Source organism: Schistosoma haematobium, chromosome ZW (genome assembly GCF_000699445.3).
Source record: "Schistosoma haematobium chromosome ZW, whole genome shotgun sequence".
In the NCBI taxonomy this organism is placed as follows: domain Eukaryota; kingdom Metazoa; phylum Platyhelminthes; class Trematoda; order Strigeidida; family Schistosomatidae; genus Schistosoma; species Schistosoma haematobium.
In genome coordinates, this window is record NC_067195.1 from 27,391,890 (window position 1) to 27,419,544 (window position 27,655).

Here is a 27,655-nt window from a genome sequence, read left to right on the forward strand (position 1 = left end):
GATCGATTGCAACCTCTCATAGAAGTGATCTTTATTGTCGTTTTTGCTATCAGTGGTGGGTGCACAAAATCGGATAACATTCATTGTGATTCTGTCGTTCTTTGTTTTGAAGGATGCTTTGACGATCCTGGATTCATGGGATTCCTACACAATAAGTTCATTTCGTGTTTCTTTAGACAGCATCAGAACAATTCCCTGAGTGTGTGAACATTTTCTTCATGAGTAGTGTACAGCAGCATCTCTAAACGTTTCTATCCAATTTGGTTCAGTGAGTTGTACTTTTTCTGGGCATTGTCAAGTTGTATCTCCTTATTTCCACAGCATTTGACTGGTCCTTATATTCTGTAACATTGTCCAAACATTTCGTGTACCTATAGTATTTGTTGCTTTGGTTTTTAAAAGGGGCATTGTCTTCATGACTTTCCAAGAACCTTGGCTTTCATCATGAGGCAACACAATTCTTCTGAACGCAGGTCCTTTGACTCAGAGGGCAGAGTTCAAATGGTTTGGTTCGTTTATTGTGGTTAGTGTTTCTTAGCACGTTTGGAGTTGCTGACCAATGTGGTCTTTTCAGGGACCAAAATTAAGATTTCACACGCTTTCCCTATTCATACTATCAAGTATTTTCCCGAAGCCAAGAGAGTCAATATATTGTGATGAGTTTCATTCAACTAATTGTCCAAAGATGATCCATAGAGTCGCTATTTCGTCAGTAACATCTATTAAGAGGTCTGTTTATTGTTCCGATGTCTGATTTGTTCAGTAGACCTGATCGATTGACGAGTCATTCAAAATCTTTTTACTTATCTGTTACGCTGCTCTTGAGATTAAGTGATTGGTTTGAACTCTTTTTTCTTGACTGGTCTCTCTAGTTTACCTTATATCCCTCCTGGCATCCTCGTTGTGACATATAATTAGTTACGTCTTTTGCTGCTTTATTCGCTGTCATTTTTAGTCATCCACATGGTTCCGCTTATCAGTTTTGATGTTTCCGTTTACTCTATTATTCGACCAGTGCCTTGCCTTTTCTTCCCTTGTTTGACTTCAGTGTTCGTACTTTCCCTCTTTCGAAGCCTGGCAAGTGCACAAACACGAATACAGTCAACATCCTGGTGCTTCTTGCAGCTCAACACATCCTAGCAATATTGAAGTGATCGCTACATTAATGTAGTTCCAATTTTTTATAATATTGGTTTCCTCTTTTCCTAGATCTTGTAAAGCCTGGAGCTAGTTACTGAGATCCATTTTGAATTCGTTGAGTTTATCAGCATCTAGAAGGAACGCTGTCTTGAACCTCTGTAATGCTATTTGTTCAGCTGTTCAGTACTCCTCCAGTTTGAGCTTCATCTTGGCTACCACCAGGTGATAATCTGCAGCTATAGCAGCACCTCTCTTTATCATACAATCTTTTGTGAGCCTAAAATGTTATCGATGCTGATGTAATTAGCATGGTTTTTCGAAGTGTAGTTCGGTTAAACCCATGTAGTTTTGTGTGTGCATTTGTGAGGGTAAACGATGTACTTATAACTATGCTGCGGGAAACCCAATGACATGCAGTTCTCTAACCCTTCTCATCCCTTCTTCCAAGCCCATGTAGTCCCTTGGCATATTCATACACGATGTGTTCCATCCGATCCTAAGATCTAGGTACGCCGTCAAGACTGTCAGACATTTCTCTAGACGTTTTTCCCACGACTGACTGCAGCCTCTTACAAAATTGATCTTTATTGTCTCTCCTTCTATAATTGGTTCGGACAACACACTATGTGACATTCATTTTAATCCATTACTTAATTTTATAGCATTCTTTTGTGATCATAGAGCCATAAGATTTTCACCCTACAGACGTTTTTCTAATTTTTTTTATAGATCATCAGTGAGAATTATTTTATGCCAAAGACAATTTCTTTATGACCACAATACAATAGCAACTCTTCCGAAGGTAATCTCTTCTGTCTAACTTCATCCCAATGGATTCCACTTATTCAGAGCACCTCTAGGTCGTATCTTTACTTTCAACAGCTAATTGAATGTTATATCCAGTTTCCCATATTGTGTGAACATTCTATGCACCTATATATAATGTCAATCTGATTATCAGAATTGGAATCGGCCTCATGATTTTCGAGACGTAAAAGCTATTGTAAATGAAGACCCTTCAACTCCCGGTGCCGAGCTTATACGGTCTAAGTGATTTTTCCCGGTCTTTGATTTATAGCAAGGTTTGTTCCACTGGGTGGTGTTGCTGCAGTGAACGAGAACACCAATGGGGACAACCAAATGTAATTTAACTCAATATTACAAAATATCTTGATAAAATCTGAGAACTATACAGTAACAATTCATTTTCGAAATATCCATCAATTGTCTCAGACTTGATTGTTCCATCCTCTGTTTTTGTTCTCTTCTCTTTCATCTTCCTAACCTTTTGCCAGTTGGTGATACATATCACTTATGTCTGTCAACATCAGTAGCACACACTATATTGCTAGCCTCTTGCCTTTTCCTTGACTCTGACGAGGACCGGTGAGTTGTTTGACACTCAGTGAATTAACTGCCGGATGATTTGCCTAAGCCTCAATAACATTTCACTGGCCCCAGAAGGGGTTGAAGCGAGGTTGAAAGTGCCGTTATTCGGAACAGTTTAGATACTATGAGTTTTTGTGGTATAAAATTATTCAGAAAATTTATAACTATTAACGCCGTGAACTATTTTCGGCCAGTATTAGTGTAGTTTTCGAATAATTAATAAGTCTTATCTAATGTGTTTCTCTACTATAGAATAGTAAAAATATTTTGTGTCATATCCACAGGAAGCCACGAAATCAGTTTATGAAATTTAGTCAAAATTCTTATGATAAAGAGTGAATACACTGAATCCATATTTCTTAGAATTTAGATGGCAAATGAGAGAACTAAGAATAATCTGCAACGCCATAGATACCGTGACTATAAATTGAAAGATTTGCTCAAAATCCGCCTTAGAACAAACAAAAACGATATATTTAATTAAAAATAACTTTATTGTATCCTATCCATAGCTATGTGATACGTAGTAGCTCAAGAAAAATATTGGGAATTGAAGGGCGGTGATTGTGATAGCTAGTGTTCGTAGAAGGTTGAGCAATGTACTTATAGTTTCGATTCCGACATTGTCATTATCTGAGGCTTGTGTTACCGCTGATTGTTGTTTTCTGCTTTCCTTAAAATGTAAGTGCACTATTGGTGCCTGATCTATCTCCCACTGAACTTTTATTCTTCTTCCCACCTCTCCTCACCCTATTCGGCATCCTCCCCTAGTGTATTGTATCATCTGGTTAGACACAAACTGCTACACGTTTTAAGAATTGTTTGAACTGACTGGATGATAACTCAACCTTTCAACCTGAGTGGTCCTAGTTTATCTCACTGAGGTTCAACCCACACTGATTTTTCTCGACAGTTTGCGTACGATATTGTCAAACAACATGCCTAATAACATCAGAGAAATCGCTAGAAACTAACGGACAGTCTTCTCGTTTGCAACCCACCAGTTCACACGCTACCTTGTAAGTGATCAAACCGCATGACTGCTCTTCATAATTGCTTGACGTGACATTGATATCAATTACTACATTCATATTCTCAGATGCAAATTATCATAATATGAGAGAATGTCTATTAGGATTTCAATGAACCGTACATGTGACAGCTAGTAGCCGCATACCACTACCACTCATTTTTTCCCCAGCTAGCCGTGAATTTAGGCAAGATTATTCGATGTATCAGTCGTTTTTCGAATCTACTATAAGTGATACTCTAAAGATCATTCCGAAGGAAGTTCGTGGCAGTGGTGTAAACCTATCACCCAAAAAAAGATCAACCTGGCAATGAAATTTTCATGCCATCACATGACTCAGTTGTATTCATCATTTGGTGATCATTGTTTGAATGATTAAAGCCTAGATTATTTTCTCAGGATCAGTGAAACTCTATACCTTTACTAATCTAGGACTTTTCTCGAGTAGTTCTATCATTGCTTGCTAAGGTATTATTTTCTACTTCACGACTAAGTTTTCCATTTTATTCATTTGTATTTCTAATCATATTAATTATTCGCTTCAAATCGCTCTTGTCTGCGCTTCTTTGTTCCAGTTTCAAGTAAGCTACGAGAAAATACTAGAGGCTAATGGAAGCTGTTGCTAACTATCCATTTACTCCTACTGAACCTGACGAACTTGGGTTTGAAAAAGGTAGTACTTTATATATTATTGATATGGAAGAGGATCCGAACTGGTATAAAGCCCGACAAGGGAACCAAGAAGGCATGGTACCTGCAAACTATATTTCTTTGTATCCTCATCCATGGTACATACCCAGATGTAGTCGGCGAGAGGCAGAGGCCAGACTTTTAGAAATTGATCCGAATACGAATCGGGACGTACAACCTGATGGAGCATTTATTTTACGGCAAAGCGAAAATGATCCTGGTCAGTTCAGTATCTCGGTCAAGTAAGTTAACGATATATATATATATATATATATATATATATATATATTACTGTTCGTTTTGTTGACTTCTAGGAAGTCATCGGAAAATCGTTTTTAAGCTATGGGACAGCTAACTTCATAGGTGCTTTGCAAGACGTTTGTTCGAAATTGCTCTTTTCTCTGCGATATAAAAGTTATTATATTCAGATCTTATGCTTGTTCATCCCATCCTTCCTTTTTTAGTCAGCGACTATACAATGATTAAGTTTCTGATTCGAACTCCGGGAAACGAGGTAGTATCACTAGCCCTCACACTCAATCCAAAGTACGTAAATATGTACCTAGCCAGTTAGTTAATAAAAAGCGTTTTGTTATTTTGCTCCTGTGTTTTAGAGTTTAACAGTCTAAACTGTTCCACTACTACGTAGAACTGTGTTCCGTTTACTGGTAGTTTGTCAAATCGAAATTTCCAAAACAGGTTAAAAGGAATCACGAACTAGATTTCGACATAACTACTATCTTTATTAGAGTCCATACACCATAGCTCATTTAGGCATTCAACGGTACTTTGCATCGTGTTTATTCAAAATATTTAATATATTTCATTTTTATGTACCTTACAGAGAAGGTTCATCGGTTTTGCATTTCCGTATATTTTTCGATCCAAGTGGTAAGTATTACATCTGGACGAATAAATTCGACTCAATCAATGCCCTAATCGATTATCATCGTCATCAAACAATATACGGGGTAAAAGCACTCCTACTACGTGATTGTGTTTCAAGTAATGTAAGTTATGTTGGGCATAATTTCTTATCCATTGGAACCTGTTCTTGTATATTTGCTATTATATACATGTACGCAAGTCCATCCTGATTCATTTCCCAGCACTTTTGATTCTCTTAATCTACACTAGTGCCCTTAAAATTAGAAATAAATTCAGTTAGTCAGTAACAACGTAGAACTTCGTACGTACGTAAATCAGTTCCAGTTACCATACCACATTAGCACAGAGATACAATTGTCTATTCAAATCCCATAGTGGTAGAGGTAGTAAAAGTATAAACGGTAATCGGAAACAGGGTTTGAAGATGTTATTCAAGGAGTATTATCCAGTGAAGTAAATTTGGAAAGATAAAAAAAAAGAAAGGGACATGAAGAATTCAGAAGATTAGGATTTGGGAGAACACAGAGTGGATGCACCTGCGCCATTGCAAACGATTTTGAACCATGTCATTCAAGTTGTCCAGCCATTGGTTGCTATCATCTCGCGGATCCCAACCAGGTAGTCTAAACCTACCAACATGACTCAGTCCACTTGTCAGTGACTTCATGGATTTGTGCCATGTTTTGATCTGGCCGCCCCTAGCTTTCTTCCAACCTACTCCTACACCATGAAACATCCCACGTCGAGGCAGTCGGTCGTTGGGCATACGTAACACGTGTCCGAGCCATTTCAACTGATGAAGTTCCACTACTTCATCAATTGATTTGCCATCCTTACCTAGTACCCGCTTCCTAACAGCTGCATTACTTACCCGATGGTCCCAGAATATACAAGCAATGCTTCAAAGACAGCCTACGAATATCCTCTACTTTTACCGGCCATGTTTCACTGCCATAAATTAGGACAGCGCGAACTGCTGCGCAGTAAACCTGTCCTTTGGTCGGTAGACGGATATCTCGCCTATGTCATAAATGACGCAAGTTGGCAAAAGCTAGTCGAGCCTTCTGTATTCGTGCTGAGATTTCCTCACACACCAGACCACAAGGGCTGATGAGACCTCCCAGATAAGTGGAGCGGTCGACACGCTCAATTACTTCACTCCCTATCATTAGTTCGGGTGTTAATGCAACCCAATCATGAAGCAACATTTTGCATTTCGAGGGAGAGAATCGCATCCTGAACATGCTTGCATTGTTGCTCAGAGTGGTCAGAAGACTGCATTTTGTCAGCGTGCTTCACTAAATAGAACTATGTCATCAGCATATTCTATGTCAACAAGTGAATCTCCTGGCAGAAGTTCAACCCCTGGAAATTTAGATGAGGAGAGTGTTATCTCTAAAAGTACGTCGATGACAAAGTTGAACAAGAAAGGAGAGAGTGGACAGCCCTGACGAACACCACTTGAGGTAATCAATTCTGATGACAGTTCGCCATAAGCTCTCACTCTACCAGTTGTGTTCGAGTAGAGAGCCTTTATAAGGTTAATGTACTTCTTTGGTACTCCTTTCAGTGACAAACACTGCCATAGAACCTCACGATCTACAGAGTCGAATGCTGCTTTAAGGTCGAGAAATACTACGATTGTGGGGCGTCTGAACGTGTGTCTGTGTTCTAGGATCTGACGTAGTGTAAATATCTGGTCTATACAACTACGTCCAGGTCGAAAACCAGCCTGATTTTCTCTAATCTGCTCTTCACGAGCTTTGATTAGGCGTCGAAGTATTATTGAAGCTAATATTTTAGACACTGTATTAGTCAAACTGATTCCTCTGTGATTGTCACAAGAGGACTTTTGTCCTTACTTATAGACTGGCACAATCAGTGATTGAGACCAGTCAGATGGGATTACGTCCAGTTCCCAAATTCTACCTAAGACCTCAGTCAATCTCACTGCTAATACTGGACCGCCATCCCTAAAAATCTCAGGAGTAAACCTGTCAGATTTCCAATAGCTTTTTCAACTTCATAAAGAGTTGGAGGACTTATATTAACTTGCCATCCAGGTTGACTGGAGATCGTGGGAAACCGAAGTGTGGCTGAAGGCCAGTTGAACTGATCCATAAAGTGTTCTGCCCATCTATTCAGTCTCCTGGATTGAGAGTGAATAATACGTCCATCTTTTTCCGAGATTGTTTCGCTAACAGTTGGATTCCTAATAACGGTTTCCTTGACAAGTATGAACAGCTGTGTTGTTACCTATTACCGCTGCCTTTTCCATCTCTCTTGCTTTCGCTACCCACCAGTGTTCGCGATCATTGCGTAGGCTTCTTGTCAGCCTGCGCTTAAGCTGACTCTGCTCTTCATCATGTTGAGAGCCAGATGGGATTAGTTTTCGAGCATCTACCAGTGCGGTAGATGCTGCTGAAATCCAGTGTTTCTTCCTAACCTTATGGTTCACTTTACTAGAAAATATCACTGCTGTTTCCACAGCTTTTCGGATATCATTCCAAGCTGCCTCGGGGTGGGCATCACATACATGGCTGCCTAACTGTTTTTCTAGTTGTTCCTGAAATATATTCTTAGCTTGACTATCATTAAGTAGGACCATAAGAGGTTTCCTTGCAGCGTCTTTCCTGCGTCCAGTAAGAAGCAGAAAATTACGCGCCCGCACTAGAGCATGATCTGAATCCAGGCATGTGCTTCAGAATGAGTGACAGTCTTCTATGGAGCCCCTCCATCGGTGACTGATAGCGATGTGATCTATTTGGGGCCAACGTTGGGACGAATTAGGGGGTCGCCATGTTAGATGTTTTTCCTTGTGCTTAAAGTTAGTATTTGCAAGAAACAGGTGGTTATTTGAGCATAGCTGCAGATACTGGTTGTACGTAGATTGCTTTCATATCACGATACTATGCCGCCATCGAACTAATTCTAGGGTTTATAAATTGTGTTTAGTATGGAGGCTGCTAGGATGATGTTTGTAAGACATTTTTAGTTTATCAAACTAAGTGTTTTGAAAAGGTTACGCCATTTATCATTACTATCTCTAAACCAATTTTTAAGGATTTCTGGATTACTTGTAATCAGAATCAACCAACCCGGTCAAAGAACTACCGAAACACATGAACTGTTTGACAGTTTCCGGTTTCATTAGATAGGGTGAATGAAAACCTAGGTTCCCACTAATCTCAGATAGGTACTTTGCGTTTTGAAGGTTCAAAAAGTATAACTTACGTAAACTGAACGCCAATTGATTTATCGCAATGTGATTTGCTTGTGTATCATTGTTCAGTAAGACAGTACCATCTGAACGCAGACAAGACGCCTAAAATTCGTAGGTCTGTGGCGTATGCTACTTATGTTTGGAGATATGAAGAGTATATAACACCAATTAGAAGTGGAATGCTTGTCAAGAGAATTCAAATGGGCAGGTAGGTCGACATTGCTACGGAGGTCAGCGCACCGGCGGACTGGACACTTTAACATGGAGCGTAGCACAGACTTTAGCAAAGAAGGAAGTGGCACGGCGAGCAGAACAGCCGAATGAGTGACCGTTTAAAAACGAGACGAGTGTGGTTTATGCTATTTATGTTGACAGATATAAGTAGCATATAACACCAGTCAGAAGTGGAATGACTCAGAAGGTTGAGAAGAGAGCGGGAATGAAAGCAGAGTAATTGTAATACAAACAGAAATGAAGGAACGATAATGTTTGTAAGCGAAACTTGATGGAAGATGTGCAAATGAGGTATTTAATGTATGGTTTTCATATTTTATGAAGACACTGATTTTGCATTAAATAATAAATTGGTCTTTCCCACCTGAGTGTTCGTTCACTTCAGATCTACACAATTATATGCATCATTCAGAGCTGCTTTCAGTATATGATCGGCAAAACAACACAGTCCTACCTAACCTCACTATTGGATTAGAACTATGGGGATTACTGATTGTATCCCTCCACTTTGGGCTTCTGTTAATCTGTAGTCTGTCATTCTTTTCACTACTGTGTTAGTTGAAGCATTTCTCCATAAAAACAACCAGTGATTACATGTGAATAGAACGTAGACTAGTTAGAATAAAGATCACTCCGCGTTCATAAAAAACAATACCATCAGTCAAATAAGTGACCGTATCCATACTAACTTTTTGTTTGTTAAAACATATTCATTCTTGCCCTTGTACTCAGTTGCTACTCGTAACTATCCTTCCCGAAAATCTTTCTGTCACTTGAAACTAAGTAACTGAACAATTTTTCTGATTCACTTTCTGATCTTATTTTTACTTGTTGTAAGAATTATCAGTAGTCGCATCAACTGTCGAAAGTTTCTGCTACATAATTTATCATTTCAAAACTAAATTCGCACCAGTAGCATCTTTCAGGAATGTTCCCTTTACGAGAAAAAGTGATCGTCAATATATCAGTAATGTAAAGGAAGATTTATAAAAACCATCATTTGTATTGTTATGATCAACACCATGTATATGTGCTTTCTAAGACTGCTTATTACGTAGTACGATTTGACAAATTCAAATTGTTTGTGTAGTCACAACAGGGTAATGTAATTCATTTATAATGTTCTGGTTTATGTACTCAGCTTTGAGCCACATGTTTCTGATGTATGGGATAATTGTACTATCCATCTCCCCAAAACGAAGTACGTAAAGTGGGGTTTGAATCTGCTACTCACTGTACAATCATAACTGACTAAGCTTCACTATTGTTATCTTTAAGTGTTATAAATAATTTATACCCCTAGTGATAAGAGGTAGTCAATAGGAAATCTTAGGATTGGGTTTCGTACCAATTGATAGATGTTAAATTGAGTTATATACAGTATTTGAATAGGCGATCCTCTCTGTGCAGTCCGAACTCGTGTCAACAATTGTTACAGTTGAAAATACCTTAAATTGATGTGTAAAACCCCATTATCACATACGACTAATTAAAACTAAATAGCGACTGACTACTGTAAATACTGTATGTAGTCTTCCGAGCTTCAAACTTGATAGAATTATAAATCAAAGACGTTTTTCTGCATTCTAACATACACTGCTGCTGTATGGTCGTAACGGTGATAATAGAAAGTTAAGGAGAGCTATATTTTCATTTTTTGAGAAGTGAGGTGGTTATCTGCTTTTAGTAAATGGAATCCAAACTTTGTTGGCACTATAATCTGATGATGAAGCATTGCTACAACTGTTTTAATTAGGTAAGCAAAATGGCATATGGTATGGGATGTGGAGTTATGCTTTATCACCAAACCGCATGTCCTAACAGATGCCAGTAACTCGTCAAATCAATTTGATAATATTAAGATAAGTAATAATCTACGAAGGTAAGTGAAGAAAAATAAATAAAACTTTTAAGGAGATTAAATTTCAGTCATATATTTAATTTTAGTCAAAAAACTATTTAAGTCCTAAGAGCACTGGAAAACTGTTTCGCCACATAATGACACTCGTTAACAACGCTTGTAGAAACCCTGCTAAAAATAGGAAATATGGTCTTCAGACGTCTTAGCCACCAACTAACCTTCAGATTATAGGGTTGGCTATTGAATTTTTGCGGTTGTGACTTCAGTGAATTCGCGCGATCATCCATTACCATCACGAACCAAACATAGTGCCCTCAGGCCTCACGCTGCAGTTTGTGAGCAGTTGATTTGGATCTAAAGACATAAAAAAATATTTTATTCTGATGAATTTTTTGTTACTTCCAAGTGTGCGAAGTGAAGTGTATACATTAAACATTATTGTAGTAAAGGAGAACACAAGTGGAGACAACCGAATGTATTTGAACACAATATTACAGAACATTTTAGTAAAATCTGAAAACCATACAGTAAATACTTGACTTGCAAAATGTCAGTCAATTGCCTCAAACTTGACTGTTTCTTTTGCAAATGTCAGTCAATCGTCTCAGACTTCACTGTTCCTTCATTCCCACAGCAATCATTCTCGTTCTCTTTTATTCGATCTTCTTAACCTTTTGCCTTCGGGCATTTCACATGCTACTTATATCTATCGACATCAGTAGCACACACCACAAAATCTGTTAACTTTCGGTTTTCGGCCTGTAACATTAAGATTCATTTCTATAAACATTTAAACAATGAACCCTTAAATTTGGACTATTATATGCAATCCGGTTTCTCAACTATAGTCATGAATCTAGCTCTTCAAATTTATTTCATTCGGGTAGTAATTTGTCATCAACTATTTATGTGAAAACCTTTACTATTTATTTAAAGTCTATTTGTATTATTAACTAATATTCACCGATTTCAGTTGTAAATCCAAGTGTTTTTCGTCCGTTGTTTTAGATATTTTTTAGATTTTTCGGTTTTGATCTAAATTGTAGGAATATGTGTATGAGACTTCTGAGAGTTGACTTAGAACATACTGGATCAGTTTCACTATACCAACTGATTGTATGCCCACCATTTCCTACGTAACTGTATCATTAAATTCTTGTTTATAACATTTCGTAATTATAGTACTTAAGTTGGTACCTAATGAACAGGTTTAAAACACAAATATAAAACAATCCTAGTGTTTACAAAGGATATTAACGATTATACCGACTAGATTACCTCTATATTTAGTCTGGATACTTCATACTTAGCTTTTAAACCAGTCATACATTCGTTATTTTTACTGCTGTATCGCTTCTTATGAGTTTTCTACGCAAAAAGAAAAACCCCATAAGATTTATTATTTAGTGGTCTGTTTGTAATTTTCAGACTTTTGGTTCAGTTGGTTCCGGTCCTAATGTGGTTTTTAATAACCCTAGCGTTCACACAAATACTTCTATCAAGGGTTCCCAACCACAGGCTACCGTTGGTTCACATTTACATACTAAAGAGCACCCTGCTCAAATGAATGTGGATTTACCTCCTGGAGTGGTATTAACAAATTTATCGGGACGACAATGTGTAGCCAAGTTTGACTTCAATGCTGAGTTTCAGGAGGAAATGTCATTTCGTCAGGGAGATCGTCTTCGACTGCTTGGTGAAGAAGATGAGAATTGGTGGTTTGCTGAATTGATAGCTCATTCTTCTAGTGGTCAACCAACTTCTCAAGGCTTAATTCCTGCTAACTATGTCAAACTCTTATCAAATAATACGTCCAGTTCCACAGTTTCTAACATGCGTAGTAATCCTTCTAAAGTTCCACAACCCTCTGCTCAGATCGCTCGTGCTATTTAACCTCCTTTGTATAAGTATAGTTGCAACGCCAATATATGTACACTACCTTAATATATTTGATGAATCAGTTTGTCTAATTTCCACAGCTTTTGTGTTTATTTTTATCGTTTTTATCTGCTTTTGTGGATGAACTTTCATGTGATAACTATATGGTAAGTGATAGAAACTCATGCTCATCTCAGTGAATGATTCGAAGCTCAATCTGGATTTTCTACTTACCGGAAGTTCATAATACGATCGGTTTCCTGTCAGCAAATTTCAGTTTAAATCTCAGAGTTATTTGAATGTTTTTTTAAATGAAATAAATTGTACTACTGAGACTAATTGGTCATCTTATTACCCTTAAGTTTCGTGATTTGTATTTTTTTTCAGAGTCGAAGCGTTGCTTTGGTTTTGTTTTTCATTGTATTTTTAAATGAAATATTAGTTTCTCTGACTGATCTACGTTTGCGAATATTTATGTATGTGGGCTAAAATGTTTCCGATGTATATATTTGGTTTTAGGTTATGTCATTGTTTAGTGCATAATTATCCGTGTATATTGCTATTATCAACATACGCACATTCTCTGTAGAAATTACTTCCTATAACAGGCCAACAAATAGTAGTTGTATATCAAACATCCAAAGTTTCTTCAGCAAGTTCACGTCTTTGTTTCGTTGTCTGATATACCATCAATTATGACTACCTCTGTTGTATGGTTTTTCTACAGACTGTTAGAACTAAATTTTCTTTCAAATGGTCATGTTTTTTTCGAGATTTCGCCATAAGTTGAATAAACACGATCCCACAGGAATATGTTACATGATTTTAATACTCAGTGCGAATCGACTAATTAAAATGTAGCAGTTAAAGTGACCGAGAAGAATCTGTCTCACTAAATATGAGAATAGAATGCATAGATGGTTTAGAATTAATTTGCAATCTAAGTCTTTGCTAAAATGTATTTATTTAAGTGCTTCGCATGTTTGCATTAACTATTAAATCGAAAATATCATTCATAGATTAACTTAAATTGTATCAATTATAAAGTCGCACGAAGTACTCGTTTAGTATTCAGTAAATATGAAATCTCAATTATCATAAAAGAAAGTTACTGTTTCATTGAGGAAAAATTACAGACAGTTCAAGAAAGAAATTTCCATTTTCGACAATGTCATTTACTTAAATTACAAACGTATTCTTTGTTAACTTTTAATGTTCGCACCTTGTGTCAGACAGGAACACTGGCTTCCTTAGCAGGACAAAAGAATCTCGCGTCATCGATGTATGCTACGTCTTCAAAACGCGTGTACAGAATCCAATTACGGTCACTCATTTGACTTCACCATGTCAGTATAAAGGACCGGGACGATATACTCTACACGTATCTAAAGACCCTACTGCTACTTCACGTGACATCGTTGGTATAGATATAGAATTAAGTTCAAAAGCAAAACAGGCTCTCCTAGAGTGAACGGGACAGTAAGAACTCGGAAAAATGAGAATACGTGACGTTACCTGTTCGCTTTCTCTGCCTTCTCTACCGCTGTTTGCAGCTTGAACAAAGTTAAAGATGAACTTTATGGGAAGCTATCCAGCCTCTTTCAAAAAGCTGAACGCTTCGATGTAGTGTTAGTGATAGGTGATTTTAATACTCAGGTAGGTAAACTAAACCCAAGTGAATGGCATTTAGGCTGGTCTGACGGTGTTGCAACTTTGAACAGTTAATGTTGGCCGTCTCTTGCGACAGTGGACAACCGTTTAGACCTATCAAGCAAACGGGTCTTTATTGTTACTACACCCATGTTTTTGACATTCTCTATCTTCCTCATACCTCGTAAGTGGATAATTTCTCAAACATTTGTTTTCATCTTACGCAACTGTGTTTTGATGATTGAAGTGATCTGTTTATATTTTCGACCAAGGGGTAAGCGGCGTAAACCAATGAATTATCACTTAGGCGTACGAGATAACATGATTAGTAAGAGTGACAATTTGTCGCAGAATTCGAAAAATCCCATTATTTTTTTGAAAGTAAACTTTTCATTAGACGTTTCAAATACCACCATTTCTGTTGATTTTAGAGCAAGGGGATAGGTGGTAAATCGAACATACTTCACATGATTAAATATGTTATTCTGTTTCTTAAAGTTCACTTTTATTCATATACGCCCTTTTTAATAGTCTTCTTTTTTGCTCGCGCCCTTATCTGTATGAACCATTACTTCGCTATTGAAAACCTAAAGTTGGTAGTGAGTTACATCAACATTAAAAATGAATTATATCAAGCTCTATATCAACAACTGGCATAGTCGGAAGTGCGATTTAACGACAAATAACTCATCGCAATGTTACCGAAAATGACAGTTTTACCGGTCCATAGAATTTCCAAGCAAAAGAATAATTGTTCTACACACAATCTTAAAATATTGAATATTACTCCTTAAAATAAGTATAAGTTGTCTGGTTACCTCTTCACAGTATTCACAAATAACTTGTTTACTTGCAAAAATCTGCTACAATATCCACACATAAATTTGACTTAGTGTAAGAGGATTAATTCTCTAATTTTTGACTGGAATGAACTGTCCGTACAGATGGTTCTAAAAAGAGACTGATATGGAGTAACGTATTGCTGTTGTAAGCTATAATAAAATACAATGGAAGCACATGGGAGAAACATTTTGAGCATGAATATTTCGAATACATAGTGGTAAACGTATATTGGACTGTGTTCTTTTGGTTTTTGGATATCATTTACTGTTCAATCAGTGACTAAATTCTCAGATCACATGATTATTTTGCACCAACCTTACTGATAGAACGGAGGCCTTAGGACGTAAAATTCTAGCTACAGTGACTAAATTCTCAGATCACATGATTATTTTGCACCAACCTTACTGATAGAACGGAGGCCTTAGGACGTAAAATTCTAGCTACACTGAACTTTCATCGATACTCGAAAATAAATAAGAAGGTTATGACTCAAAAGCTCTCGAACGTTAATATATAAGTACGAATATTTTCCAAAATGCTTAATGATGAAAATGAAACAGGTAAGAAGGAGTTAGCTCAAAAAGTGAGATGCACTCTGATACGTGTTGCAAAAAACTCAAGTTATTTCCAAATTAAATTACACGATTCACCATGTGTACGATAGTGAGAACATAGCTACATACATGTATTGTATGAAGATGATTGATTATGTGGTCTGTCATAGTTTTACTTTCCTACGGCACAGAAAACAGTTTTACTTACCTTAATGAAGGAGTTTATTTCCGTGCAATCTTAGAACTACACTGGATAATCCTCAGAAGGATAAACTTTATCACTCCACTAGCATTGATACGCACACTACATTTTCTACTACACCACATCGTTTATTTGTAAAACCATGTTGTTTTTTAAGTCGATTTATGAAATTGGAGGTAAAGCTATACTAAGGACGACGCACGTACAACAGAACTAAAAGAACGGTTTCGGCTAATTTATAGCTCATTACTAAATACACAAGGAATGTTGGGATCAACATTTCAACATATAGGTAAAGTTCCCATAAAGGAGTGCAGAGAAAATATTCGGTAAGTAGTCACTACAGACGAGATACGTTTTGTTCTTTTCTCCCAGTAAGCACTAAATTGAAGTCAATGAAATTGACCATGAAGACTCAACATTGTTTGAACAAACTTACTTTCCATCTATGATGAGCACATTTATTTTTCCGTTAAGTCGTGCTCCAGATGTATTCACTTTCTATTGTTCACGTCCATCATTGAAATGTAACTTTATGAATAGTATGTATATGAGGAACAAGGTTTAAGGAGAGTTATTATCCCTGTAAGTTTATTGAGAAAAATTTATAACAAGTTATGGATTTTAGTATCTGTAAATGGTAATAAGAATGCTTCTAAGAAAGAGTTTGTAGCCTCCACTGTTTTCACATAAGAAACGAATGTCAAAAACCAAGCTAAAAAACATAACATCGCTCTTGAGGACATCCAAAGTAAACAAACAGAAAAAATGAATATATCTCGTTTTTCGCAAGATAGTATAGGACAACAAACCTAAAAAATAATTCACTTTGATGGAACAAAACACAACGGAACAGTTGTTTTTACAGAAATGATCTTGTGCCAATTGCAGATACTTGGAAAGGAATCAAACATTAAATTCATTTATTAGTTTTCATCCGTTGTGACATTTCTAATATTTGGATATTAGTGATTCCGATACTAACTATTCAGGTGCGTTTTTTCAAACTAACTTATGATAATTAGTCTATGAAAAATAAATTCAGCACGTAAGTTCATTTGCACTGAATTTTTTCTGTCATATAGTTACATACCTGTTCGTGCTTTTTCTCTGTCGTCCAAGAGAATCTGCGGTTAATAAAATTAAATTGCATTGCGATTAGTCAGAAAAACGAAATGGCACTCAAATCTTTTCTAGGAATTAGGTCCCTGTTGAAAAATCTATTATCAAGCCGCAATCACAATCCATGAAGAAAAGTTGTTACATTTGGTCAAATATTGACAAAACCACATCACATTCGGCTCACAAACTCGTTTATAAATTCAGCATTTAAAAATAGATGAAATGGTCTCCAAAGATCTAGATTTTCAGAATCAAGACTAAATATGTATAACTTCTGATTTCCTACCGTAAACCATACGTATTCCAGATGTTTCATCATCCAATTACAACTTTAAATTTCATGGCTATGAATATGTGAGGAGAGATTTCTTGTGAACTAAAACGAAGCTAAGTAATGATTTTCAATCATTCAAACAAATAACTTGCTCGTAGTTTGTAAGTTCTCCAAATGACGAAAATCCATAAACAAAATAATGGGCATTTCTCTTCAGTAAGCTAATTTCAACTGATTTATTACAGGCCTAAATCGATTGTTACATTTTCTCGTCATTACTATCATTAAAACATTAAAAATTTTGACAGATATTAAACGAAGAAAATAGATAATTTGGTTTATTGGATAGAGATAACTGTCAGCTTCTTAAAATCTTATCCGTGATATTTCTCGATTAATCTAAGTAACGATGAGTAAATTAGGTCTACAGCATTTGTACTCCAGAAGTAGCCTAAATGGTTATAATTTTCGATATAGTTCACAGAGATGATAGTTTTGTTAATCCTTTGTATAAGTAAATCTATGCTTTCGTTTGTACATAAATGATCATTTCCACCATGATAAATGACTGTTGGAATGTTAAAGTTTTTCAGGGTGTATGAAGGAGGATCGTCTTGACCATAAATATGTCTATTCATGTACTGTCCGTAGTCAAATTTCTGTAGCAGATGACTGTCAATCATCTACAAAAAAATATCGGGAAAAAAATTTCTCACTTTAATAAATTAGTTCATGGTATTTAAGAAACTATTTATTAAGTGGTTAAAGAAATATCGCTTCCCTATGCACCACAATATAAATAAGATACGCTCCGAAGACTAATATGATCCAATAGATTTTCTAAGGCTGATGTAATAAGGTATTTCTAATGAGTGCGTGAGTATAAATATCACTAACGCACCTATCTTAACTTGGTTTTATATGTCTATTTATTGAACTAAACATCGATTGAGTTAAACAATCAAATACATAGAGGAAGAAGAATACTCTGCTTACTCCATACAAAAAAATTAAGTGAAAGCCATGGATTATATGCGAAATTCTTAAGACGAGTCATAACACATCGGCCTTTACAAATCATTTACTGAAATGAATTCATTAAAGAAACACTATAGTATTTATAAAACAACAAAGAATGAATGAGAGTACCTTAGCTTGTAGTTACGGCAAATGTTCCAACTGGAGACTAGTTATGATATTTAACATAAAATTTGAAGAAACAGAGTAGCGTAACTTTTGTAAGAACCTTTTTTTATAATTCCAGCTGAGTTGGTCTGATTTGACTATCTTTCACTTCTAATTGCACTGTTCGAATTCGCGAAATTTTTTCTACCTATTACATCGCTTAGGCTACGTCATAAAAAGTATTTTGTGTTTCTTCTATAGATATTTTCTTCGTCTCTGTCATAATACTTGGAACGTTTACAAAAAAATTTTCATATTGTGAATAGCTGCTGATAATCAAACAAAATGTCCCACGGTTTGTACTCCGTTCACGTCCAAGAAGACACGCGATCTGTGACATACTCTTTTTAGTATTGTGTAAAACGAATAAATTTTGGGAGCGGTGAAAAACTCGCTACTCACACTAGATGTGGTCAACATATTATAACGCTTCATCATGACATTAAAAGCTTGAGAAAGCTTAGGTCTTGATGACGTAGAAAACCACTTCCCTAAAAGATTTAAAACCTGCGGAGATATGACTTAATTCGGTTTCATTCTACCAAGTATATGGCGATAAAAAAATAAAATTAACCATACTCATAAATAAAATTCTAAATAATTTTATAATAGAAAGTCAAAAAGCATTTCAAACTGGGGTTGTAGTGATAAACTTGCGAAATACTTATGTATTTTGGTCACCGTGTAATACGAGCAAAATGACCTGACTTAGGTTCAATCCAATAAGAGCTGCTCACATACGAGTGAGCAACAAAATAGTACAAATAAAATATAACTAGTTATAAGTTTTAAAATGATTTACTCGTGTAAACTACCAAGTGGCAGAACGTGTTATGGTATTCAACTAAATTACGACTAACTAACAGAATGTGTAATTAGGTATCAGATAAATTAATATCTGACTTTTTTTAAATGACTAATTTGGGTAGGGTTCAAAATAGTACCAAATATATTTAAACGCAACTAATTAAAAGGAATTAGAGTACTTAACAAATGACAAGAGTGCTGACTTTTTTTATAGGGAATAGCGATAACTTCAGAAAAGAAAAAGTGATTAGTAAGAAGATATGGGGATTTACGGAATGTTGAATAGTGAAATGTAAGTTGCATCGTCGTACGATGTATGACATTATTACAAAAGCAGTCAAAGGAATCCAATCACGTTCCAGATAAAGCTTAGCTATTTAGAAAATGTTTAATCAGAATGATAAATGATCAGATAACTTCACTGACAAAAACAACAGATCATATATTACCTACGGCATCTACCGGTTTGTCAGATGCAGTGTCACCTAAACCTCTAGCTGTGACTCGAATAAAGCAGACAATTTGACCATTAGGCCTTTTTATCGAACCCGAATTCAGTAGACCCGCCGATTCTACTCTCTTAATACAAGACTGTTAGAGCCAAGAATATTCCTCTGCATGATAGTGAACCATGTGAAAAATAATTTTCCATGTTTTCTACAATTCGGAATCTGAAATTGTTGAAGCAGTGTACCTCATTGAAAATCTAATGAAAACATCAAAATATCTCAACCTTTGTGCATTCGAATCCACACAGTTAAGGCTCCAAAATTCAGTACAACTAATTCATTGATTTTCATTCTGATGAAAAGCAAACAGGAAAATTCGTATATGGACAACCTTAACGAATTGAACAAAATCCGTCCGTCATTAAACCCATCAACTAAAATGATTGATTAAGAACGCTTGACTTTACCAGAATCTCGATGAATATATTCAAATGTACTGTAAAGAGGTTGTTTTTTGCATCTAAATCAATCTGCAAGTCTCAATTCCATTTGACAGTCTATGAGTCACCATTCTACATTGAGAATGAAAACGAACTAAAAGTAATCACCACTAGCGCGATGAAACCTGGATCGAACCTACGAGACGAGGAATTTACACTAATCTGAATTTCCATTAAGAAAGATCCTCCTAAATCGAACAACATAGTGGTAACCCTCATATGAGTATATTGAAATTCCTTTTGGTTTACAAATGAAAGACAGTTTAAGTGAATAAAAAATTGGGTAATTCGTTACAGCAATCCAAAATCAGCATAGAAAAGAATTTCAAGCAGGTGACAGCATTCGCTAAACTGGTTGTAGAATATATTGGAAAAATGCCGATTGTGAACTACTTACACGGAATAGTAAACACTTTGAATTTCAACTTATTAAACTGCTCAATAAAAATGGTCAATAACATTTAGATCTACATCAGACCATTAAATCTCAATTCCAGTGCTCGCCTGTGACTCATAATATTTAGTTATTTAGTTAGTGTATTAATGGCATTAATTTTATTACTTCATCAAATCGGCACTCTGATACTCACCTTTATTAATGTATTCTTGTTATTTAAGGATTACCCTGGCATATAACTATAACAAAGGAATCGGAGTTTAATCTCTAAGTTCGAATTGGATGCCATCAGTACTGAAAACATCCTAAAAAGAAAATCTCTTTACCGAGGGACCTGTTAGGAATGAGATCAAGCGTAAGATTTAGTGAACAAGCTAATTTTAGTGGTGGTAACACTTTCATTTATGTAATATTTATACATGGATTGATTAATCGGCTTACAGCCAATAACAAATTATTTAAGTTTGAGCCATCAATCAATGTAACGTTTATCTATTTAGAAATAAAAGTATTGAAACGATATGCGAATTTATTTCAACGCGAAGCAAGTCGTTATCTTCCCGTCATTTTCCCCGTCTGTTTTACATTTTATACATTGGTGTATGACTTTTTGAAAGAAAAGAATTGTGTTGCAAATAGACAGGGGAGATTCGATCGTGAGGGCTGTTGTTATTGTAGACAGTTTCAGTCAAAAAATAGCAGGTTCCTTTTTCTCATCGACCCGCAACACAGCCACATTGCTACTCACACTACGTGCTGTGGGTATGGTCAACATTGTTGCTAACGATTAGTTTAATAATTGTAACTGCTCCTACTAATCGAATTCATTCAGCCTAAAATCAAGATACCTGTTACCTGAATTGACCACGCCACATAACATCTGTTTCTTCTATGCGTACCTTAGAATTTATCCTTTTTTTAAAATATTTAACTTACTTGGCTAAAATGGACTAGATTTTTAGTCGACGTTCCTGCTGGAGAGTGAGCGATAATAAGTGGAAGACGTGTCTAAATTAAAAGTAACATAAAATCATCATGGTAAAGGGAGCAGAAACTAGAAAAAGTTTACAAATAAACACCGTTTCTAAACAAAGTACAGTTTTAAATAATGTTCCAAGATGACTTGACTTACAAAATTGTTTCGATACTCAAAGTACCATTCATGTGAAAAAGTTCTCAAAGTTCTGGGAACTAATCACACTGAATATTTCAAGTGTTATACACATATCTTGGCACCATTTAAGCTGTTCATGATATCAGTATATTTAGAAGAAATAATAATGTTTACCGAGCGTGGAATAATTGATGTTTCATTTTCAAATGTGTTAACGCATTTCTAGTAAGATGAAGTCATTCCATGTTCACGTACAAAAACAACTAATGAATAAGATTAAATAGTCAATCACCTTTTACTATCAACTCATTAAACAGATAACATGATTTCCTATCTGTTTTTATAGCTATTTCATCATTTAAATATTATGATTATAAAAAAGACAACAAAAATCAAATGGCAGATCATCTAAGATATTTAGTATTGTTTAGTTTCATATTACATCAATTTCAGCTGTTAATTTATTTCTATACATTTTAGGATTAAGCATAATTGCCCATCTGTTTACTTCAACAATGTATATAGTTCACATATGATTATCTCCTGTAGTGACTCATTTTTATCACGAGAACACGACTGGTTTAATGAAAACAATTATTATTATAACCAACTGTACCAGTGACTGTTTTAATGTGCTTTTGTTTAACTGTGCTAAAAAGCATCCATTATTCACACACTTTGATTGTGACCTCGCGCGAATTCGGTTACGCTCTGTAACCAAGCTTATATCCTGGCAAGATCTCGGTATTCTTTCGATACCACGAGATCGCCAGCAAATATATCTCGACTTGGTCCATTAACTGCCTTCTGATATTTGGCTTCCGAGGGATTTATTTGGCACGTGTTCCTCTGTAGCGGTGTTCATAGTCTATCGCGACTCGACACCACGCTACACTCCTATCCATTTCAGCGAAAACTATTCTGATCAATTTGCTCTGTTCAGATAAAATGTCATAATTTTATTTTACTGATACTATTGCATAACGAAATAACTTATCTACTATCAACAATTTTGAACTAAATTTTTAGAAAGTTAGTCCTACATAAAAAATACCGTTTCAAAGAATGAATAAGTTCTAAGTAATTTTAATAAGGATTAGGCAGATAAATTATGAAATTATTTAACTATAGTGAATTATTTTAAATCACAAATGTTTTTACATTCTCACCAAATTAGTATTGAAGCCATCGTTTCCAGCAATACTATCAATAACGGACATGCACAAATTTGGGCCAAACCCGCAAAGATACTTTCCCAAAATCTTCATATAATGATCGGACGGAAGGACTTCACCACGTGTTAAATATTTTAGGACAAACTGAGCAATTATATAGTGATGAACTAGTGGGAGGAAAATGCCTTTCACATTTGCGAAATAGCCAACTGGGCCAAAGGCTATAAATAGATTAATATTTGATTGTAATTCTGGGTTGTCATCTAATGCCGTCATAGCGATAAGTGATCCCTTATGCAAAAAAATAGAAAAAAAACTACAAACCAGGAATGTAGTAAATGGAAAATTTCATATGAATATGTATAGGAAGGATGGTTATCAAATTAGGAACCGAAAGTTAAAATTGACTACTGAAATTCTATACAAACTGTTTTAGCTAAGTTTTATTCTCTTATTTAACTCTAATAAATGTACATTATATTCGACGAGTTTTCATTGACGTAATTAAGATTTGGAACGACGAAAATCGAGCATATATTTGAATTATAGTGCACGTACTGGAATTAGTGGGAAAAGATTACAGATTACTCCTGATCATAGTCAATCTCTTTAATGTCTGAAAGCAGTTGTGAAATATCAACCTTATTCGATTAATGAAAAGGATCTGAGATTATTACTAGTTAGTACGAAACGGAGCATAACATTGTGCAGTATTTATCTAGGTACTTGTTTAGACGATTTTTACATTACCCTTAAAAATATTCCACTGGAATCTCCAAAAATACAGATATTCCTTGAATTTCTATTAGACTTAACTAAATTAATATGAAGAATAGTTTAAACAAAACAAAGTGTGCGAGATTCAATAGTTTCATTTGTCTGACTACTGGGTTTTGACATAGTTAACATAAATATGCTGTCTGTATTTGAAATTATATGCGTTACAATGATTTGCACAACTATCTTCTTCGATAAACACTAAGTAAATTCTGAAAATCCCAGACAAAATCCGAAGCAATGTAAGTTCCTGGTGTAACGATCGGATTATTCGAGGGATCATGAATAAATGCTGTTTTACCCCATAGCAAAGAATCTTTTATTCCTTAGGATGTAACACAGAAATAACTCGAGCGTGACAGCAATATTCCTTAAAATGAGTTAATAACTTACTGTAAACTTATTTCAGTCCATTTTACTTTTAAATGCTTTGTAAAGTTGAAGATAGTCTTTTAAATAAGATATCTTTTTAGCAATTTTAGTGTATGTACCGGATATGAGCACATCAAAATAAAACTTATGATGAGCTTATGGTTATAACTTAAATATTCTTTAATAATCCATATAAGTGTAGTCTCTAGTTGGACATGCTATACATAAGTGAATGTTTTGTTTAGATCACCTAGATCATAAGAGACGGAGGATCTTAAGAGACCCCCAAACACCTTTGATATGCCTTGGCGTTCTATCGAGTACGTTCAGCAAGTAACTGCAATCTGAAAAACAGTCTGTAACAGTGACAGGTCTTTCTAATAATCCAACTTTCATATTACATCATATTTATTGTTGGGTTGCATGACAGATGTGTTTGCTATTTTTAAACATCATCTGAACAAATATTTGCAATCTCAACATCACTTCTAATACAAGTTATCCGTCATGGCGGTTTTCTAATTTCGAGCATAACTCCAAGAACCGCCATGTTAAATGCAAGTGCTCCGTTTACACGGTATAGTTCTTCTGCGTTCTTGAATGTAATGGAGCATAGGGTATTGAATAAACTGAATATTATTATACTCTATTTTTATGAATTACCATAAAATTTATGAGATTTTTTAAAATGTTTATCTGAAAATTAAGTAGGTTTATGAATGATTCCTTCGATAACCTCAATGAGCCAAGATAACTTTCCTATAGATAATGAAAGGGAATAATGTTAGCATACTTTTTAACTTTCAAATAAACAAAGGTAAATGGTTTACCAGTTATTTTTCAGAAAAAGTATTCTCCCTCAATTTTCATGTTTCTTCACAAAAAATATGTCATCTACTAAATTGAAAATATCAAAGAGCAAGAGAACTACCAGCTCTTTACGACAATAAATAAACAGTTTTTAATTACTGAATATATAGTGTCTGCCTCTGTACATGAAGACTTATAGCGATTCATCTACTAATATTATCTTAGTGTAATATAGAATGCAATACACTTATTCACATGTATTCCTTTGTTCCGACAGCCAAACAACAAGAACTGAGGATGCAATTAAATAGGAAAAACACGTGAGATGTTCATAGATTATATTGTAAGCAAGCACAGTAAGCAGTCCAACTTGAATCAACATGAAGAGAATTCATCAGGTAAGGAAGTATATAAACAATACTTAATCGTTTCCAATACGTACAAACAGTACTGAAAATATACAGCAGTTACAAATTTAAGATATTTTCAGTAAAACATGCAATAGTACTACTAAAGACTACTGAGAAATTTCCATAGTTAAAAAACTGCCCTATTGTGTGATCGACTTATCAAATTATTTTAATTTAAAATACTGAAGCTAATCATAACAAAATATTAGGAATACAATCCCAAATACTGCAAACGTTTATGGGACGTAAGAGCATTAACAAATGAAAAACAATTTGTTCTCCTAGGTATTGGTCTATAATCGTTCTAACTGTAGTTTCATCTTTTCTTCATAATTACATAATACTGAGGAATCGGCACAATTGTTATGATGGATTAAACGTCTAAAGTGTTGCGATGTGTGGGAATTTCCATATTCCAAAAGTTTAACAGCTTACATGTATTATACTTGTCAAATGCTTTACTAGAGTGAAATATTAGATATTGTAAAACAAATAAACATAACTGAGGGATGCTTTGACTAAGACACACAACCGAAGAATAAACCACTGAAATTGCTCGTTTAATTTTTTCGATATGATTTGGAGTTTTCTCTTGTACAAACATATTTGGGTGTTTTCTCATATCAAACATAATAACAAAATAAATCTACGTTACTGAGATTGAAGGTTTTTATAACTAGTTGCAGACATTAATTTAAATTAAGAGACATTTTATTCACTCCAGCAGTTGTCTTCATAGAAGCACTACTCGAAAATAATATAATATGTATTATCTGGTTATTTTAAGCAAGATCGTTAATGATTTGTACTTCTACAGTGAATTTAAAGCTGAAGATCAAAAGAAGAGGGCTTAAATTTATGCGTTGTCGTGAGTAAACGTAATGTTTATGCATCTGATGTAAATAGTGGTGTCTAAAAATTGAAAAAATCTTTGAGTTTACTAAGTAGATATTAAATCACCAAAGGTGTACTATGTGCTTACCTGAGAAAATCCAATATAGCTTAGTTGTTTCATCTTAGTAACAGATATAATATATCTGATTGTAGCCGGAAAATCATAACCCGACATTTCTTGCCATGAAAAATCCCAATACTCTTTTTGACTTGAATCAAAATGCTTATGTTTTTTTGAATATGTATTGCCTCTGCTGTTTCCTAGCCATACATCATACCCATAATCAGCCAAAATATATCCTAAACTCTGATTTTTTAAATTCATCACCCATGCATGTGACGAGTCCAACAATCCATGTTGCAATAAAACAACTTTACGCTCTAAAATTGCAAAAAATAATGATGTTTCTGATCTTGGAAGTGAAACACCGTTAAAGATTTAAATTCAGCTCACAACACTTACTTTGATAAACTGACTGTTTTGTGTAAAGTCTAATTAAACACAGAATATATTGATCACTGGTAGTAATCTCATGTTCTTCGACTAGATAGCCTTGTCTCCGTATTATTTCACTCTTTACAAGCAAAATGTAAGTTACCCTTCAAAGTAAATACTTACAATATTCATATATATCTCCGGGTCACTTTTAATTTCGAATAGAGAATCAACTAGATGTAGATGAGAACACAAATATCCTATACATCCTATTAGGAACACAAAAATCATAATATTTGTAGGTGAATACCTAGAAAAAGATTGGTGAATGCACTAAAATATATTTTACTTATATTTTCGTAGAAACAACACATATTTTGTATAGATAACACTTAAACACGACAAAATGAGGCCAGATTTGTTAACTTTGTACTTAAACAACTCAAAAAGTAATATTTATCTAAATATTATATTCATTTTGAAATAACCTTTATTTTATGCGTGTACCGTGGTCTGACTAAAGTGATAAAAAAGTTTGCTTGGTACATCTAAAATTCGTAGGTAATTTTTTTTGCCAAGCTCAGTTTCAACGACTGTTTGTTTGATTTTTTATGGACATTAATTACGAATTATTTTTATTAGTCAAGCAATTATTGTCGATAAGACAGTATAATAGTAATAGTGTTAATAATAATAATAATTATTATTATTATTATTATTATTATTATATATAGAAGGGGCATCGGCCTTGTGACTTCCTACGAATCTCGACTGTCATCATGAGGCTACACAATTCTTCCTTCGACCCCCAGGGGTTTAATTTGTTTACTCTGGTTAGTGTTATTCTAGCAAGATTTTTTTCTACGGGATGGGGTTGCCGGGCCCATGCCCAACCCTCCTCCTTTGTGTGTGCTTGGGATTGGCAGTAACTGCAGAAGAACTACAGGCGGAGCTATATACAGCTGAGAACTACAAAAATTTTAGAGTTTAGGACTGAGAAGTCAATTCAGTTTAAAGTACCCAAGATTTCATTATCAAGAGAATCCTGAAGCTTCAGTTTTCACACCGAGTACGTTTTCTTCAGACGTTTTTGCCGGTCTAAACTATCCCTTTAGTCAATTTTACCATGATAAAAGCATCATCCATTAGAATTTGTTGTTAATTATCTAAGAAAGCATAAGAAACTTATAGTAAACGATTTACTAAAAGACGTGGAATACGTGCATAAATTGCTCCAAGCTTTTCGAATAATTTGTCAAAACAAACAAAAAGAAATATCATACATTCTCAGCGGCTAATATTTATGGTAATTTTTTGATGCGATGGACAAGGTTCCAACGGGTTGAAGTGG

The 27,655-nt window shown here is 35.0% G+C and overlaps 2 protein-coding genes across 2 annotated transcripts; one reads left to right on the forward strand and one right to left on the reverse strand.

The window, feature by feature from the left end:
* Nucleotides 1-3,077: 3,077 nt before the first annotated feature.
* GRB2_2 (Growth factor receptor-bound protein 2) lies at nt 3,078-13,414 on the forward strand. The gene is made up of 4 exons (XM_051210882.1): nt 3,078-3,548; nt 4,135-4,491; nt 5,094-5,259; nt 11,884-13,414. Exons 2-4 carry the CDS (start codon nt 4,169-4,171, stop codon nt 12,346-12,348), a joined length of 954 nt encoding a protein of 317 aa, XP_051070900.1. The 5' UTR covers nt 3,078-3,548; nt 4,135-4,168; the 3' UTR covers nt 12,349-13,414.
* A 2,742-nt stretch (nt 13,415-16,156) lies between these two features.
* MS3_00010337 (uncharacterized protein) lies at nt 16,157-26,743 on the reverse strand. Its single transcript, XM_051218699.1, has 7 exons — nt 26,654-26,743; nt 26,488-26,614; nt 26,332-26,443; nt 25,957-26,249; nt 22,600-22,896; nt 21,253-21,324; nt 16,157-17,661 (listed from the first exon to the last, which is right to left on the reverse strand). The coding sequence occupies exons 2-7, from the start codon at nt 26,593-26,595 to the stop codon at nt 17,353-17,355; spliced, it is 1,191 nt and encodes a 396-aa protein (XP_051070901.1). The 5' UTR covers nt 26,596-26,614; nt 26,654-26,743; the 3' UTR covers nt 16,157-17,352.
* Nucleotides 26,744-27,655: the final 912 nt, after the last annotated feature.

Coding starts and splice junctions, on each gene's coding strand:
- GRB2_2 (XM_051210882.1), top strand. CDS start 4,169: ATGGAAGCTGTTGCTAACTATCCATTTACTCCTACTGAACCTGACGAA. Junction 4,492..5,093: donor CAGTTCAGTATCTCGGTCAA/GTAAGTTAACGA, acceptor TGTACCTTACAG/AGAAGGTTCATCGGTTTTGC. Junction 5,260..11,883: donor GTGATTGTGTTTCAAGTAAT/GTAAGTTATGTT, acceptor TGTAATTTTCAG/ACTTTTGGTTCAGTTGGTTC.
- MS3_00010337 (XM_051218699.1), bottom strand. CDS start 26,595: ATGATTTTTGTGTTCCTAATAGGATGTATAGGATATTTGTGTTCTCAT. Junction 26,444..26,487: donor CGGAGATATATATGAATATT/GTAAGTATTTAC, acceptor TTGCTTGTAAAG/AGTGAAATAATACGGAGACA. Junction 26,250..26,331: donor AAAACAGTCAGTTTATCAAA/GTAAGTGTTGTG, acceptor TTGCAATTTTAG/AGCGTAAAGTTGTTTTATTG.